Raw genomic sequence first — 19,092 nt, forward strand, 5'->3', positions numbered from 1 at the left:
TTTCACTGCTGCACCATGGGGATTGAAGGATACAAGATCTATATTCCAGGCGGACTGTCCAACTGGAGAGTGCCACCACTTGAATGGGACAAACACATCTAATTGTCAGTGATTGATTTGTTGAGCCCTAGTCCCCACTCTGCACAGCAGTGTATTGACCCAACAGTCACCTGACATTTCCATATTATCTTCAGCTGGCTAAACAGCGGCACCACACAATAAGACAGAAGTTATCTGAGCTCAGAGAAAATGAGGGGAAATGTCCTCTGGGGCTCCCCTGGAGGGTTGTGAGCACATACTGGGAAGGTTGGTATTTATAGGACACTGCGATAAGTGGATAAGTGGGAGCTGTTGAAAGTGGCTATATCAGAATATTTTGCGGCCTCTCCTTATCGAGAAATCCCCTTGACTTTGATGCTGCGTCTTCCAGATCGTCAACTCCCTGCTGGCCAAACAGCTGCTTTCCCCTGCGTTTAATGGCAAGCTGAGAAGTGCAATGACAAAACACGGGAGACAGCCTGTGGGTATTTTTAGCTCAGGGTCTGATCTTAGCCAAACTCGTTGTGCAGGTTCAATGATTAGAATTACCATAGTCACAGACTAATCCATCAACATTAGTCAAAGAGTGTCATTTGCACTGGTTGGGATGGGCAGCGCAGATACAGGTGTCCATGTGTGTCACACCTTGCTGTGACTATACTGGTATGTTTGGGTCATTGTTGACTGTCACTGTTTTGGTGCATTTACTCAGGCTGATGTTTTGCATTCAGACCCTGGTCCCTCCTGCCTGGGGCGGAGCTGCGGGATGTGCTGCAGCTGCTCATCATTAACTAACCTACTTATACTCACCTGTTGCTGTTTCCGGCACTCAGCTATTCCTCCGGATCACTAGGCTACACCACGCTTCCAAGTCCTTCTCCTGAGCAGTCCTGCTACATGTCCCGTAGCTCCTTCCAGCCTGGTACAGTTTCTCTCTTTTTGTCGCGGTGCCCTTTTGAGTTTTCCTATTGCACCGTTGTTTTTTGTTCTGACCGGTAACAGAGACTATTAAAGCCTGTCCTACAACCTCTTTTGTCTTTTGCATCTTGGGATCCATTACAAACTGCTTTCCTGCGCACGCCGCGCAACAATGTGTGCTGAGTTATCACCTGAGTAAATAAAGCACCTGAGCTGAAGGCACGATAGATTTGCATGTTTGCCACAGGGAAATGAAGTGGATTGATGTGGACCTGCTCAGACAGCAGCTGCCAAGGCATGCTAATGACGCACATCATTCACTACATTATTAGATGTCGCTCCCCTGTTGGCTAGCAAAAGGCCACATTATGTGATATGTCTGGGTTATGTGGCACAATTTAAAGAGGAGAAATTTAAAAAGGCAGTGAATGTCAATTCTGATGTAATTAGTCATTTTGTAGCATGAGGAAAATGTAATAATAACTTTATTATACCACAGTAAACAAATCCAGTATAACAACTGAATGTTATGAAGATACAGAGAAACCTTGGTTAGCATACGTCCCGCTTTTTGGTTGACGTTGAAAATTTAGGACAGAATTTTGCGTACATTTTCCGGTTAGCGTACAATATGCTGCGCTTCTTGTTGTGTTATTAATGCAGTGCGTGAGGCCAGCTGTGTTGTTAATGTATTTTTATCACAAAACGTCTTTGTCAGCAAGTCAGCAACGTCGCCCTTCTATGATGTCATCAACGGTTGACTCTGTAGTTCTTTGCTAAGTAACATTTACCTACATTCTTATAGTTTTAAGAATTATAGTTTTACATGTATTAAACAATTCTAAAGGCATATAAATGATGAATAAAAGGAATCAATAAACATTGAAGATTACAGTAATCCCTTATTATCCCGGTCCTCACATTGCAGACCGGGATAAGTGAATTTCCGTGAAGTACAATTCCTTATTAAAAAAGCAAATATTTTTGTAGTTAGAGCAGAGAAAACCTGTTTACAACCTTCTAAATAAGGTTTTTAATATGAAACATGAAATTACACGGCTATAGTCACATTTACACACATATTGCCCAATATAGTAGATATGTGTGGACAGGTTGGGGGGTTGGGGGTTCAGAGTTCAGTTTAGCTGGATTATGGCCACAAGAGTAGCCCGAGATAATATTATGCTAATAATGATGATGATGACTATTATTGTTATTATTGCACCTGTTGTGAGATCATCCAAACCTGCAATAAAAGCCTGTTGTTTTGGTGATTACGTCTGGTGCTTGTGTTACTAGTGACACCTAGTGGCCAGTGTACCATACTATACTAACCGAAGAATTTGAACATTAACCGAAATACATGCTAACCGGAGCGTACGCTAACCGAGGTTCAACTGCACTCAAAAAATATATAATTGCAACACTTTTATTTTTGTTCTTAATAAGTTTAAAAACTTTTTCTGTGTACAGAAGAGGTCCGTCTCTCTCAAATATTGCTCGCAAACCTGTCTAGATCTGTTTTAGTGAGCATTTATAATTCATAATCCATCCACCTCACAGTTGTGGCATATCAAGATGCTGATTAGACAGCATAATTATTACATCATCACCGGACATGTCAGTTTGTTTGGGATGCTCTGGGTAGGCGTCTGCAGTATTTGAGGTGATCACACCAGATACTGACTGGTTTTCGGACCAGGCCTTTTGTTCAATCTATGGGAAAATAATATGAAACCATTGTTGGGTTTTGCCAAATGACAAGAGAATCCCTGATGTTCTATTTCATCTGCTTTGCGATGATCCTGCAGTACTTTCTATATTCCATAGCTTTGATGCCTGGAAGCTGCCGCGTTGGCCAGATAGTTTTACTCACAGATCTCCAATACTGCTAGAAAATGCAGAATCCACATACTTCAACAAAAAAGCAGTAGAACTAAGTCTGAGTCTCCCTTTTTTTTAACTGGCTTCATCCTTGAGCGGTGATTCAAGCTGCGGAGCGTGGCTGCGTGGACCGAGGATTTACATTTGCACAGCGTTCCATGCTTGATTAATTAGACAGGCGAATTTGCTGTTTAATATTAATACTGGATCATCAGCAGCCTGCTGCTTCGGCATCAGGTCGGCGTCAGCGGTGTAAACAGTCAATCAAGTGGTCCGATGAAAAGGTTAAGATGTGTCAAAGTCACCGAGTATTCTTCTCCCCAGGTCTCGCCAGCATCCATGGAGGAATATCTAACCAGGGCTGGTTTATTGGCCTGCTGTGCGCCATCGCTCTGCTCACACTCATTGTGTTGATTGCCTGTTTTGTCAACAGAAATAAAGGAGGGAAGTATTCAGGTAGGTAACGCACACACACACACAACCCTCCTTCTATACTGATAACACTTCCATTTTATATATGTTGCTATGAAAACAATCAATCATCCCAGAAGCTATTACCCAAAACAAGCATTTCTCCACAAAACAATTTCATTGTAAATTTATACATAATATCATAACAAATATGCTTGCGTAGTGATCGGAAATGACTTTTTCTCATTTGAATGTTGTATTATTTACACGCACAGATTTTCTAGCAGCATTCTAAGCAAAGTCCAACCCACAGTGAGACAAGATGCAAATGCTGGATGTGCAGTTAATGATTACATGAGCTTTGTGGTTATCTCAGGCTTTGTTCCCCTCCCCTTCTCTATTGGAATCCCGAGAGGCCGTAATTGCCTTTATTATTCACAGCTAATGGCCATCAGGTTGTTGTCTGGGCAGCAATCGCTTCGCTCGTCATGAAAATAAAAGAGAGACACAGCTCAGTTCTTTGTTCTCTCATTAAGTTCTTGTTATAGTTGTCTGAAATGGGTATTGCTGGTGTAAAAATACCCATCCCCTGTGCCCAGTATGACACACGGGTTACAGCTAAATTACAGAGACAGACTTTTACATCAAATCCAGATCTCACCTGTGTAGGTTTCATACAGTGAGGATGTATGTTTGACTCTACCTTACAAAATAGACAGAACCGCGATGGGAGACCACGAGTTTCATTTGCTGCTCTCTTGAGAATCTGTCTTAACATCGTCTCCTCATTTTGTGAGCAGTAAAAGAAAAAGAAGACCTTCATCCAGACGTGGAGTCCCAGGGTATGAATGACGACACTTTTTGCGAATACAGGTAAGTGACACCCTCAGAGCATTACTTTACATTTCACTCTTAAAAGTCTTTCCTCCTCTCTTAGTTCTGCTCTTTATTTCTCCCCTGTCGCTGCAAAGACAATGTAACATGCATGAGGCTGACACGGAGCCCCATACTTCTTCTGTGGAAGAAATGTGATGGTGCCGGGGAATTGGAACGTACGTGATAAACAGCAATATCATCGTGAGCTGTGTGCACATCAGTGTTGTTGCAGTGGTAGCTTCTAGTTCTCGTTTCTCGTTAGACACAAGGCGGTTTCTGACCAATCAGCGCAAGGAACTTTTTGGAAAGAGCTAACATACTGTTTTATGTCCCCAGAAAGGCTTTCCTTTCGGGGAATACTTTGTATATTATGACTTCAACTTTTCAGACTTATTCTGAAATCATGATGACAGACCAAAAAGACGGCAAATGCCAAAATGTTCCTCAGACTGGAAGCCACGTTTCCATCAACCGGTACAGTTTCAGCCTTCTACACTACGCTTCACAATCCTCATCTGGCTTGCGTTTTCACCGTGTGGATTGATATCTGTGTCAAATATGTATGCCTGACTTGCTGACTGCGATTTTGGCCGATATCGATTTCAAAAAAATAACTGACAGCAGACACCTTCAATGTTCCAGTCTTATTTTGTTGGAAAACCATACCCTTGAAACAATACGAACGTGTTGTTTTAACTGCTTATGAGTTCTCTCAAATCTAAACGAAGAGATTAGAACGTTGCTGCATTTTAAAAACAAACAAAACTTGCACAACTGGTTACCCTGCAGACCTGATTTGAGCCTCATACTAAAAATAAATGGCACAGTGACCAAAAAGGGGTAATGGGTCCATGATTCTCCTTATAGTAGCTTTGCTCTTTTCACTGCTCAAAAGCACCTCATGGCTCTTTGCTCCAGGTAGCTTTAGCTGTAGCCTTCAGCTTGATCGCTCGCTGTCAGTCTGGAAGCTCAAAAATGGACAGTGAATGACGTTCAGACGTTTGCAGAAGTAGAGAAGCTTGTATAAGATCGGTTTGATATGTAAGGATCGGCCAATCGCCCATCCCCCAAAATTAAGTAAAGGGCGCATCACGATTGGTCCATTTTTAGTGAATAGCTCAACATGCCCACGTATGACTGCATTTTGACTCTTAAATATGCAGGTAAGCATTTTGTTGCATTTCGCCGGTTTCAGTTTCTTTGCTGACCATTAAGGCTGTGATTGGGTGGCTTGTAGTGTATCATTTCCTGTATGTATACGACTCGTTCAGAGGGCGGACAGCCCACTTCTGTGAACGCCTGCTTTTTGTATGTACTGACTGCTGGCACACATCGACGGGTTTCAGCTGCAGTAACAGTCCCTTTCTCTCCTTTGCTCCTCACAGGACGCTAGCAAGCTAGGCCTATGTCCACATGAACACGGATATTTCTGAAAACACACATTTTTGCCACGCCAGTCTTTAAAAAATGTCCATCCACACGAGTGGAGTTTTTTTTGAAAAAGCCTGTCCACATAAAAACACATTCAGCGGCTGTCGTGCATTTTGTCCATTCGGAAGCCTAAAAAAGCAACCAGCTGACTTGGTCGCCTGCCTGTAATGCCTTTGTTCATCAGTCCGGTGAGATATTAGATCACGATGACATGAACATTATCTTTGAAATTAGCGCTCGTTTACACGGAGCCCAGGAAACATGAATGTTTTTTTTAATCGCCCGTGAGCGCCTACCGCTGCACAAAATGAAACCAACACCCGCATGTCAATTACTTCGTGGTCTGTTAAATGTTAAATAAGGTTTGAAAACGTGAGATAATGTCGCACATTTCTTATAACAAATACACAAAAGCTACATGCATTTGTAGCCTGTGGCATGTTTTTTAATGGCCTGATGCAAATGTACTACCATTTTTTATTCTTTTTCTAAACAAAACCAAAATATAGAAATGTGCCCTCACCCCACCCCCGCAATTCTTACATTTTTTAAGTTAGCAGGGAGGCGTGGGACAGCGTACTTGTAAACTTGTAAACCGCCGGGGAAGTTAACTGAGGAACATAAGAACTTGTACTTGTACTAAGTAGAGCTGAAACAATTAATCTATTATCCAATTAATCAACAACTATTTTGGTATTTGATTAAATTGGATTTTTAAAGTAAAAATGAAAATATCCTCAGATTTCACCCTCTAAAATGTGAATATTTTTTTATTTCCTTAGTCATCCATGAAAGCAGACCTTTGTGTGTTTTGCTTGGTAAATAAAGTGGCAGTCGTAAATAAACCACAAATAGTTGACAGCTCTAACAGTAAACAATTCATGTGCCAACTATTCGTATTGCTCCAAAACATGCATCAAATTAAATTCAGGTTTGTCTCCAATAGTACAAAAATTGTTTCACACAAATAAAGATAAACAAAAAAAGACAATCCGCACAAAAGTGTATTTTTTAATAATTGCCTATTTGCCAGCATCCTAAATACATCATCCTAAATACATTGAACAGTCTACAGTTAATCTATGTGGTCGGTATCGGCCGATCCTGCTCATGGATGATTGGTATTGGAATCGGCTGCATAAAACCCTGATTGGAGCATCCCTAATTTATACCAGTGGTTCTCAACTGGTGGGTCGGGACCCAAAAATGAGTCACTGGGCGGTTTTCAGTGGATGTTATGTAATTATGTCATGTATGTAATTAGGTGTGACTCAATGGCTGTGAATGCACCTCCCGTTCTTGTCTGCGCTTTCGCTTGCTACGAGGTGCATGTTATGCTTCTGGGCACCTCCGTCAATCTTGAGTGGGAGAGAAAGGACATCGCGTGGAGACTTGCTGTGCTGTTCGTCCAACACACAGCTGCCAATAACTGCTAGAGAAGAGCATGCCATAAAGAGGTCTCAGCACTGCAGCTCACGTTACGTTGAAAACAGGCCCTTAAAATATGAGATATATTTGAAAAATTCATGCAATTTGGATCACCACTTGGCAAATCAGTAGAGAACCACTGATTCACACAATCGCATTAACTTGTCATACTTAAGATGGTGCTACAAGTACATGTAATTCCTGTAATTCTATGACTTTATATCACAATAGTTCCTTCCTCATAATAATTATGAATTTATTCTCCTTATTGTAGGACTTCACGCCTGTAGTGTTTGGTCTTTATTACTGCCATAAGTCGCAACTAATAGATAATACAAAGACCTAAAAGAAAAAAGGTTTTATTCTTCCCTTTCCATTTGGAAAACTTTATAACCCAGAGAACGCACAATAAATCGACGACAAAACCAAAGCGAAATTGTACTACTTGGTGGAAAAGGGGCAGTTGTGAGAAGTCCTACTTCCTCGCACTATGAAAATGTCCCTTTGGTCGCAAGGCGCCGACAGCGTGGTGTGAGCATTTGCATACACACTGCATCCTGACAGGAGCGCTGCCTTTATTCCGAGGCTGTCATTCCTGTTCTGGTGGCACTGGGCACAGACGCCCAGCACACAGCAGGAAGCTGAAAGCAATCACTGTTTGGAAGTAGCTCTTCCTTTGGGCAGTATTATCTGTGCACGTTTCATAATCCTGTAGTGGTCTCACCCGAAATGGACTACCAGCACTGCAAGGGTAGTAGTATGATTCCCCAATCAACAGGATCTACGCAGCACAACAGCAGCAAACGGTACGAAGCACAATGTAGCTCAGTGTGACAGCATGTTGACTTTGACTGCATGAGCACATTGTAATACCTTCATTCTTCACTCTTTTTATTAACTACATTCTAAAATGAAGTAAAACTGTTATGCATTTAAACTCAGATTATCAAAAAGAAGCTTAGAAACTGCAATGCACATGTACTGTATATGCATTTGTAAGGTTTTTTGTATCTTTGAAAACTCCTACACTCCAATATTTAATCTAAACAAACATTTACTTTTTCACTCTTAAAAATTAGTATTTACAGTAGTGGGAAAAAGTGTTTGCCCCCTTACTTATTTCTTTCTTTTTGCATGTTTGTCACACTTAAATGTTTCAGATCATCAAACACATTTAAATATTACTCCATGACAACACAACTGAACACCAAATGCAGTTATTAAATGAAACTTTTTATTATTAAGGGAGAACAAAAAAAATCCAAAGCTACATGGTCCTGTGTGGAAAAAGTGAATAGGGGCCCAACCTAATAACTGGTTGGGCCCCCCTTAGCATCAACAACTGCAATCAAGTGTTTGTGATAACTTGCAATGAGTCTCTTACAGCGCTGGGGAGGAATTTTGTCCCACTCATCTTTGCAGAATTGTTGTCATTCAGCCACATTGGAGGCTTTTCCAGCATTTAGCGCCTTTTTAAGGTCATGCCACAGCATCTCAATAGGATTCAGGTCCGGACTTGGACTAGTCTTCATTTTGTTTTTCTTCATCCATTCAGAGGTGGACTTGCTGGTGTGTTTTGGATCATTGTCCTGCTGAAGAACCCAAGTTGGTTTCAGCTTGAGGTCACCAACAGATGGCCGGACATTCTCCTTCAGGATTTTTTGGTAGACAGCAGAATTCATGGTTCCATTTATCACAGCAAGTCTTCCAAGTCCTCAAGCAGCAAAACATCACACTACCACCACCATATTTTACTGTTGGTTTGATGTTCTGCTTCTGAAATGCAGCCTTACTTTTATGCCAGATGTAATGGGACACACACCTTCCAAAAGTTCAACTTTTGTCTCATCAGACCACAGAGTATTTTCCCAAAGGTCTTGGGGATCATCAAGATTTTTTCTGGCAAAATGGAGACGAGCCTTAATGTTGTTTTTGTTCAGCAGTGGTTTTGGTCTTGGAACTCTGCCATGCAGGCCGTTTTTGCCCAGCGTCTTTGTTATGGTGGAGTCATGAACACTGACCTTAACTGAGGCAGTTCTTAAGATGTTGTTGTGGGGTCTTTTGTGCTTGGCTGTGCTTTTGGGGTAATTTTGGTTGGCCAGCCGCTCCTCCGCTGACTGTTCCATGTGTTCATCATTTGTGGATAATGTCTCTCACTGTGGTTCGCTGGAGTCCCAAAGCGTTACAAATGTCTTTATACCCTTTTCCAGACTGATAGTTCTCAATTAATCTCAGTTAAGTTATGTTTTAATGGGGGGGCAATCACTTTTTCCACACAGGACCATGTAGGTTTGGATTTGTTGTCTCCCTAAAAAATAAAAACTTTCATTTAAAAACTGCATTTTGTGTTCAGTCGTGTTGCCATTGACAAACATTTAAATTAAGTTGATGATCAGAAACATTTTAGTGTGACAAACATGCACTTTTTCACACCACGGTATATAATGTATATATACGTGTGTGTGTGTATTTACAGTATATATAAATGTATATACAGTACACATTCCTACTTAATACTGTATAGTATAATATTTACTATACAGTCAAACCTTGAAACCTCGGTGTTCGTATGATTCGGTTTCCGTTGAAGTCACCAAAATTTTGCCTTGTTTTTTGTACAATATTGCACGCAACAAACTAGTCCATTTGCCGTTGTACTATATTGCTCCGCAAAATCGGGTGCCCAAACAAAGCACCCTACACGGTGCTGAGTCGCTGTGCTTACATTTTTTATTGAGTGTGGCTGTTAAATAATGGCCAAAGTAAGTCATGAGTTCCTGCAGTTTGAAAAAGAAGGTAGCCTACTATAAAATGTTTTTTTTTGTTGATATTTTGGGCCGTCTGGAACATAATAATTGGAATTACATTATTTGCTACCTTTTTATACATTTCGATTTTGGTCTGAACTTTTGGAACGAATAACGAAAACCGAGGTACCACTGTAGTATAAAACACAGTGTATGGAATCGTGTAGTATACTCGCAATTTAAGACCTCCATCATTTGACACGTTGACAAATGCACTGATGCATATACATTGCATAAATGTTCAAGCTAATCATGGTCACTTTGGCTGTTTCCTCTCCTACAGCGACAACGATGAGAAGCCACTGAAAGGCAGCCAGCACTCTTTGAGCAGAGAGATCAAAGCGGGTGACAGCGGGGACAGCCTGGTGGACTACGCCGAGGAAGACGCTCACTTCAACGAGGATGGATCCTTTATAGGCGAGTATGCGGGCCGAAAGGAGAAGAGGGTGTCATCTGAGATCAAGGCCACCGCTCAGATCCCGGCGTGAGCAACACGCCTTCCATCCATCTTCCGCTGTGCACACCGGTTTCATTAAACCTGCTCAGAGGGACAAATGGAAGTGGACATAGACGTTAGCAATGCTGAGCACAAGCTTTGTGTCAAATGCAATGCGTCATTGCCAACAATACACTGCCGCTGCCATTTTATAAAGCCCTTGTTTGTTTGGTTACCTAATACGTACGTATGTACACTGTATATAAATATAGTGTATATTATTCTGGATGTGAAGAGTGTCTCCTTTTTTATCATTACTACAATAAAATGTAGAGGGCTTGGTTTTTGTAGTGATTGTTCACACTAAATGTTAAAAGTTCACCTCCTCATGGCAACATGCTGGCTGTTTTTTTCAATAATGGGGTGTCAAATGCTTGTTTGTTTTTTCAGAAGGGATCGGTCACTTACTTTTGGTATTCAGGACATATTGCTAAAATATGATGTACCGTGTCTGTCAAGGTTACTTATTAACTTATTTTACCAGCGATATTTACCTGACATATCATATTTCTGATTCTCTTCCAGATGCTACAATTAAAATGTTGTCATTATGTCACTCTCGGCGTATCAGCTGGTACTTTTTGTTGGCTTCCTAGAAAAGCCCAGTTTACATTCCTATACAGTGTCAAATGGTGGCTGTATAACAAAGGCACTGCTGTCACGAGTGTTTTTGTTTTGTTTTCTGAGCACATCGAGTTGGGCAACTCACTTTCATAATTCATCATGTGTCAAAATGGTAAAGCTTAAATATTTTGCTACCATTTATACATTTATATGTTTCCATTATGTTATCTGACATCAAACACAGCCATTGCATTGTTTTGTGAAAACTTTGCCATTGCATGTGCAGACAATTATTTGTGGTTTTTGATGTATTAAACTGCCTTTTCCGACATTGTTTTAATGACTTATCTGCCCGTTCACTCATCTTTGAGGCCTTTTTGTGCAAATGGCTTACATAATTCACACTCACCTGTGAACATTAAAGCAGACACGTAGCTACGTTTCCATTGCATGTTGAGATGATTAGCTGGTGGCTTTTGATTAAATAAATTGCCTTTTTCTACGTTGTTTAAATGACCAATCTGCCTGTTCACTCATCATAGAAATTCAATGTTCCTTCGATTAGGGTGACCATATTTTCATCACCGAAAACCAAGGCAATGAGATACTCAAAGATACTCAAAGATACCTGATAAGTTCAATAAATGTAAAATATGCCTCCTCTGTATGGATAGAACATTGTTGCGCTACCAGTCAAAAGTTTTAAAACACTCCAATTTTTCTAGTTGTTTATTGAAATTCAACTCGTTCAAGTCCAATGAATAGCTTGAATGGTACAAAGGTAGTGGTGAAGTGCCAGACGTAAAAAAAAAAAAGGTAAGGTTACCCAAAACGGAAAAATAATGTGTCTTTCAGAATGATACAAAAAGGACTGTTTTAGGGACAACAAAATGGGTCAACAATTCAAAGCTGTTCTGCAGAAATGGAGGTTGATCAGGCCTGGAGTACTTACTGCCTCCTCTGTCTGCATAAAAACAGCGTTCAGAACACGCTGTGGTACAACACCCCCGTGAACATCAGTTGAACAGCATTGCACTGGAGAAAGTCATTTGTTGCTACAAAATGGCAAGAAAAAGGGAAGTAGCAATCGAAGAGAAACAGACCATCTTAACACTTCAAAATGTAAGTTTTTCCTCCAAAGAAATTGGAGTGTTCAAAAACTTTTGACCGCTAGTGTACATCAGAAAATATAATATTTATAACCAAGAACACAAATTCCAGAGTGAGAACGTTCATTAAAAAAACGCCACAAAATTGGATCCAAAAACGAAACAACACAAGTACCTGAGGTCAAATGCGTACATTTGGAACGTAACCAAACTGGGATAAACTGGGATAAACTGAACTGCCATTGTCCTCAATTTTTACCTTCAACTCTGCAAGCATCAGAGGATTAAGTCTTAAATCTTAACTTTTCTTTGGATTTGTGTGTCTTTTTGGCAACCAAATTCCATCCATCCATTTTCTGTACCGCTTGTCCTCACCAGGGTCGTGGGTATGCAACGGCCTATCTCAGCTGTCTTCGCTCGAGAAGTCAGGGTACATCCTGGACTGGTTGAGAATTAGCTTTTTTTCCAACTATAAGACGCACTTTATGTCGTGTTTGGCTGGTCCTGTGACTTCTACTCCCGAGTGACTTCTTTATGGTTTTTTCACACTGCCACCCACGAGAAGGTGCTGTAGGCTTCTGTGCCAGTCTCTGCTGCACCTAGCCCTAATAATAGAGCTCGCATGTCCATGAAACAAGCAAGATCAACTCAAGCAACGCTCGTCCACAAAGTATAAGAACATAAGCGAAAAACTAACAAAAAGTCACCGAAAAGATCAAACAGATAACAAATGGTAGACAAGAACATTAACATTCAGCAGGAAAACGGGCTGATGAACCAAGGAAAGGCCGATCAGAGAAACCGGAGGAAGACTGAAAGGTTATCAGTATGTTGCACAGCCACAACGCTTAAAAGCTCCACTAATCACCGATGATCAAACTGTGTGCCTCATTACTCCACCCAGCACCAGAAACCACGCAGTCGAGAGGGCAGAAACACAAAGACCAGCGAGTGAGCGGCACTGGAGTACTGGAGCCAAAACATAAACAAACACAAATGCCAGACGATGACAGTGCATGCACATACCCCCCCCCCCCCCCCCCCCCCCACACACACACACACACACACACACACACGCACACACCTTCCTTCATCAATGAAACAATGTAATGCTTTGGGTCAGAAGCAAAAATGTGTCATTTCATTCAAATAGTTATTTTATTATCACTTGTGGTTCAAGAATTTCCGCAAAATAGGATTCCTTATTTAGTAATCAAATATTTTCACAGTTGTTTCATAGAAAATAGAGTTTTTAATGTTATTAGAGCCCTCTAGACATGAAATAATACCCCTATAGTGTTCTTTACACTTGTATTGCCCAGTATAGTAGATATGATCAGACCAAATAAGCCATTTAAAAAATGCAATACATGTGTTCTGTGTGGAGGAGTGGAAGTGACGTCGGGGGTTTAGAGTTTAATTTTATCTGCATTACATCCACAACAGTAGCCTGTGTTATTATTATTAATAATGAAGGAGCATGATTTATTAATCAACATATTTTTGAGAAAGCGTGACAGAGTAAAGCCGCAAAATATGAATGGCGATGTGTTGAGGGACGACTGTTATACCAAGTATGAAATGAATGAATGATCTCATCTTGAAGGGGACCATGGACAAATATGCCAAAGATGAAATTCAGAAAGAACGTAGTGTGTAAATGATATCATACATTTTTAGTGAAAAGGTAGGCAGTAGAATACAGAACCCGATTTTATCACGGAAATCCCACTATTCATTGAACACACAATTTCCCTCACGACTGGAAGATATAGTATATATAGTATAGGTATTCAACTTGATAACTCAGTATAACCAGCCTTTCACAAACTGCACCTTATCATTCTATCACAATACCCTATTACAATGACAAAGGTTTAAACATGTTTTATTATGTGGCCATCATTGTGATGAAAGGCACTTTCCAAGCACGGACGTTTATTGAGGGGTGGCTAGAGGGGAGGCTGGGTCACTGACTGAAAGAGAAAAGTTGACTTATCAGAGCAGAAGTGAAATGGGAGAACCATTTTCAAACCAAGCACTCCAACTACAGTATATTTTGTTAAAATATGAGCTGGGAGGACTCGAGTCACTCGAGTGAGAGGTGTGGACTCACAATTTTGATGGCTTTGAACTTGACTGGACAATATCATCAAAGACTTGCAACATTCATCAAATACGTGGGACTTGAATCGAACATTACTCTGATGACTTGAAAGTAGTGGGTGCTCCAATTTTAAGTCGTAAATGGACGTCAGTGCTTTTGATAGTGTTTAGGCCAACAGAGAAGGCTTTGCTGGCCCTGACCGCTCGCCACTGAATGAGTGATAACAGGTTCATGCGATTTTCTAGTTCCATTAATAAAGTGAGACACCAAGCTACAAAACATTCAGCAAATCAGTACAAAGCCACTCGCTGGTCTTATCATATCTACAGTATATTGTACATTTGACGTAGAAATTAAAATGGTGGATAGTAGCAGACCATTTGATTTAGATGAGTAATAAAAACTCACATTTTCTAGTGACATTGAAGCCTTAATTCATTTGTAGAACTGCTCAGATTAGGTGCCAGCTGCCATGGGCCTGTGACTCTTTCAAAATGTTTAAGAATCTGGGACGTGTGACGTACTTATCTCAACATGTCACACTGCAAATAAATTGGTCCCAGAAGTCTTTGGAGCTGTCAGCAAGTCACTTTGTATGAGGGCTTCATTCATCACTTTTTTTTCCCAAAAGTTGCTGTTCACAGGAAAAAAGTAGCAGAAATGAAATGTGGGAGTTTTTGTAGATCTTTGGCTTGATGCATATTCCAGTGGCAGTGAACCTTTGAAGAAAAAAACAGTGAAGTGTTTGCCGTTCATTGGCTCTAACATTGTTCAATGCAATAAGCCCTATCTGCATACACAGCCAAGATTTAAGGTGTCATAGGCAGGTGTCTTCATTGTACTCATGTCAAATACTCACCCATGGAACATTCAGCAGCTCAGGGTTTCATGTGCCTTGCTCAAGGGAAAATGCAGTCATTTTCACAGTGGGCTGCTCCACACACAGAAGCCCAAGTCCAAGCAAAGACTGAAGGCAGAACCCTCTTCTGTGAGGACACTCACATACCGATATCTTTCGATGGAAACGTATGTAAGTGTACGTACGATTCAAGCATTTACATGGCATTTAATATAACCTTCTGCTTGAGAAGCAGTAAATCATCTGGGCCCCACGCTTGATGATGTGTATTCCAAACTGTCTGGCAACACCTCTCTTTCTTTCTGGGAATGTGATAATTTACTGGAGACGTGTGAGGAGCCTGGAGTGAATGAATATGCTGAGAATATTTCAATCCAAACTTTGATGCAAGCAGTGTAGACTAGTGTTGGAGCTGTACATAAATTAACAAGCAATATAATTATCACTTATATATCTTAGTAGTATTAAAGTGTGTTGCCCTTTAGAAATGTTTGTTTTAGGAATGCTGCTGTGACCCTGCAACAGAGAAGGTGGCGACTCATGGCGCCCCCGTGTCTGTTGACGCCGAGGCTGCAGTCGATGCAAACGATGTCCTTCAAGGCTATGCTGAAATGTGCTTCATACCACACATGTATTCAAGATAACCACCACAGAGACACACACATAGACAAAACAAAGACAGTTGTGCAGCTGCTTGCTTCCCCTCGCCCTTAGAGTTGCACAACCACGTAGATAGGGAATACCCAAATAAAAAAGAGGAAGCACGGGGAGCGTATCCAGAGCGGTTTGGGAAGGCAACTCTGGTGCGTCCCTTCCGTTCTCCTCGCGAGTAAAAAGATACGCTTGTTGTCTTGTCTCTTCTGTAGTTTTGCTGTGTTTTACAAGTGTCACAGGAGTTTGAACCTGACAACTAGAGTTGCCAAAACGTGATGGGATTTCTTGTTTGGAGAAAAACTGTCTCGCGAGAACAGGGTAGCCAGAAGCCAATCAGACTGTGAACTATGGAACTGCTACTATTAATGATAATAAATATCACATGGAAGTGGAAGTGTGCTTGGCATCATTGGAACCATGCATTCAGTGCTTTACAGACACCTACCTTGGTGTTCCCAGTGTCAGTGAGCAGCTGTGGCGTGTGTTAATATCCAAGCAGAAGCTGTAGGAATTCTACATTTGCTCAGAGTTACGTAATATTTATCAAATCAAAACACGTAGATGTAAATGACTTGTCCTTAACCACCGTTATCATTAATCACCAACGATACTCTGTATATACTAGGGATGTCCGATATTGGCTTTTTTGCCGATAACCGATATTGTCCAACTATCTATTTCCGATACCGATATCAGCCAATACCGATATGTGTAACATGACATATCTCCTGTGGTTGTAAAGCCAGTGGATACAGCATCAGCAATTAGCTTCTCAACATGGCTGTAAACAACATAGTAAAACATCTGAGAAATACTTGCCATTAGGCTTAGGCTGCGACGTTTGTTTTAGAAGTCAGTAGAGTAGCCATTTACATTTATTTGATCATCAAAAAGTTCAGGGAAGAAAATCAAGTGTCATAATTTTCTGGTAGGCCTTCGTTGGGGTGGCCAAGGCGAGACCATCACTCACATAGGGGTGGCAATAAGGTGATACCTGAAATGTGGGGGGGCCACGGCCACCACTGTGCAGCAGCATGCTGTGTTTATTGGTTTCTACGTCACGCTACAAATTGCTTGTACACAGTAATTCCGGGCCAAAATTAAATTATTTCAGATTTGAATGAAATTTCATCTGCAGATAGATGTTATAGTGAATTCATATCCTGCATACCTTTTATCTTGTCTTCAAGCTCCAATCCATGAGTTTGCAAGGCTTAAAGTTGGACTTAGCATTCGAAGCCATGGTATGACTAGAGGTGGTCCAACACTCAGTGAAAATCCGATGCGAAATTGAAGAGGAAAAGTAATCTACCTAACAAACATGTATATGAATGAAATACAGCCGACATCACATGAAAAGGCAACATTTTCACGGACGCCCCCAAGGACTCTCCTAATCGAGCGCGGAGACACAGCATCAGATTTTACCGTCGCTTACTTCCGGGAATTGTTACATTCCGACTGAGGATAGACGGCATATCTACAAAATGGATGGATGGAAGGAGCAATCCAGTTTTCTACTAGTCACCCGCGTTTGTTTACACGCTTGAGAGGTGGTTCGATGAGGTCATCTTTTGCGCGCCCATAGTTACAGGGTGCTGGAAATGTGAAGTTCTCTTGGAGAGTAATAAGGTATCTATCTATCTATGTATGTATGTCGTGGAATTACGAACATGAGGAGCTTGCCGACTTCAGGGCAGTCAAAGCATACATTTACCACTCGCGAATGGCCCCTATTGAGCAATAAGGTCGAGGAATCCATACCCGTACCCACTCGGACAGAGACAAGCACGTTTGAGGAACGGGAGCGTGGGGCCAGAGCGCGTGCTTTGCGTGCAAGGGGTAGAGAGATCGATACTCGCATTCTCCAAGAAACTTAATCTTATGCACCTCAATTTCAGATCATGGGGTACCATAGGGTAGAGAAATCCATACCTTCATTCTCAGCATTTCATATTTGCTGGCCTTTTCTTTTGAAAAAAACATAGTCTGAAACTCAGGTCAAGCATGATCACATACTTCCAGAAGGATCAAGGCTCCAGAAATTGAACATTTTCGTGTTAAGACTGTGCAGTGTCTGGGAGGTTTAGTATATAGCAGCAGATCAATGCCTGCATTCTCCAAATTTGTGTCCGTGGAAGGATCAAAGACACCTGAAATTGTCAATGTGCATGCAGGCATGTGGTCCAGGGGATCTTAGCTCAAATGGCCGAGTGCTCACTTAGCACGTGACAGGTGGAGGACGCAATGCCCTCCAAATAGTTTTCTTCTTCTTGAAAAATTGCAGTATTTGGTTAACCTGACAGTCACACTTTGATATTCTGATGCATGTTTGTCAACCTCGTATCAGGAGATGCCATCTCACATCCTTCTTGATACCCACATTCAGATATCGAGGAGTTTGGAAGCAATAAAGCTCAATGAGGGTGGGATTCAAACCCACGCATGTAGAACACAATGGATTAGCAGTCCATCGCCTTAACCTCTCGGCCACCTCATCCTGGTCACAGACACACAGAGTCCCATATCAGACCTCAAACCCGGTGAATCATTTCAACGCACACACACACACACACACACACACACACACACACACACACACACACACACACACACACACACACACACATACAATAAGAGTGACATACAAGGTGGTCACACACATGATGGAAACAGTTAGGTAAATTTTAAAAGTCCAAGTCAACACAACAAACAGCGAAGAGATAGCGGGATAATTCATAATTAACTCTGATCAAAAGCTACCTCAACTTAGTCCCTCTCCAGCGCGCTGGTATTGTTTGTGTCCACGACACACTCTTCTGTAAAAACTTCTCTGGAATAAATTATGAAACGACTATTCATTCTAGAGTCTTCATTTATAGCCGATAGAATAAAATAATCTGGGTGGACTGGCCTGGTCGAAAAATAAGGTCCCGACACCTTTCCTTCTGGCAAAAGCAGGGTCAAAGTCAGTCGCCAGAAACTACAAGTTTTAATGCTTGTTATGTTACAGGAGATACATCTGTCAGGGGGAATTTGCTCAAATGGTAGAGCGCTCTTAGCATGCTAGAGGTAGTAGGGTCGATACCTGCTTTCGCCAAGAAACGTCATGCTACGCACCAGAATTTCAGACCATGCTTTGTTCAAGAGGAAAAGCCAGCAAACATGAAATGTGGACATTGCGGTTATCAGTCCCTTTAACACACACGAATACCCCATATTGGGAAATAGGGTAGAGAAATCCATACCTGCATTTTCAGTGTTTCATGTTTGCTGAAAAGCATGGTCTGAAATTCAGGTCAAGCATGATTGCTTACTTCCAGAAGGATCAAAGGCTCCAGAAATTGAACATTTTTGTGTTAAGACTGCACAGGGTCTGGGAGGTTTAGTACATAGCAGCAGATATGTGGTGCAGGTAGAATAGCTTAAATGGTAGAAAGATCAGTGCGCGTGTTCTCCAAATTCTATGTCCGTGAAAGGATCAAAGACTTCAGAAATTGCCTATGTGC

At 41.3% G+C, this 19,092-nt stretch overlaps 1 protein-coding gene and 1 non-coding gene across 15 annotated transcripts in view; one reads left to right on the forward strand and one right to left on the reverse strand.

Moving 5' to 3' along the window:
• chl1b (cell adhesion molecule L1-like b) overlaps positions 1–11,183 on the forward strand; it is an 85,676-nt gene extending 74,493 nt beyond the window's left edge. For 9 of the 14 annotated variants that reach the window (XM_054784177.1, XM_054784184.1, XM_054784183.1 and 6 more), the window contains 3 exons: positions 3,166–3,297; positions 4,053–4,125; positions 10,078–11,183. In XM_054784177.1, the coding sequence (XP_054640152.1) occupies positions 3,166–3,297; positions 4,053–4,125; positions 10,078–10,282 (410 nt within the window). In that variant the 3' untranslated portion in view covers positions 10,283–11,183. Of the gene's footprint in view, positions 1–3,165; positions 7,794–10,077 lie in introns of those variants that run through there. The other 5 variants (XR_008572210.1, XR_008572209.1, XM_054784187.1 and 2 more) reach the window with 5 other exon arrangements.
• A 6,818-nt stretch (positions 11,184–18,001) lies between these two features.
• trnas-gcu (transfer RNA serine (anticodon GCU)) lies at positions 18,002–18,083 on the reverse strand. The gene has a single exon. It is a non-coding gene; the product is annotated as a tRNA-Ser (tRNA).
• Positions 18,084–19,092: the final 1,009 nt, after the last annotated feature.

The sequence above is a fragment of the Dunckerocampus dactyliophorus genome, chromosome 8 (assembly GCF_027744805.1).
Source record: "Dunckerocampus dactyliophorus isolate RoL2022-P2 chromosome 8, RoL_Ddac_1.1, whole genome shotgun sequence".
NCBI lineage: Eukaryota > Metazoa > Chordata > Actinopteri > Syngnathiformes > Syngnathidae > Dunckerocampus > Dunckerocampus dactyliophorus.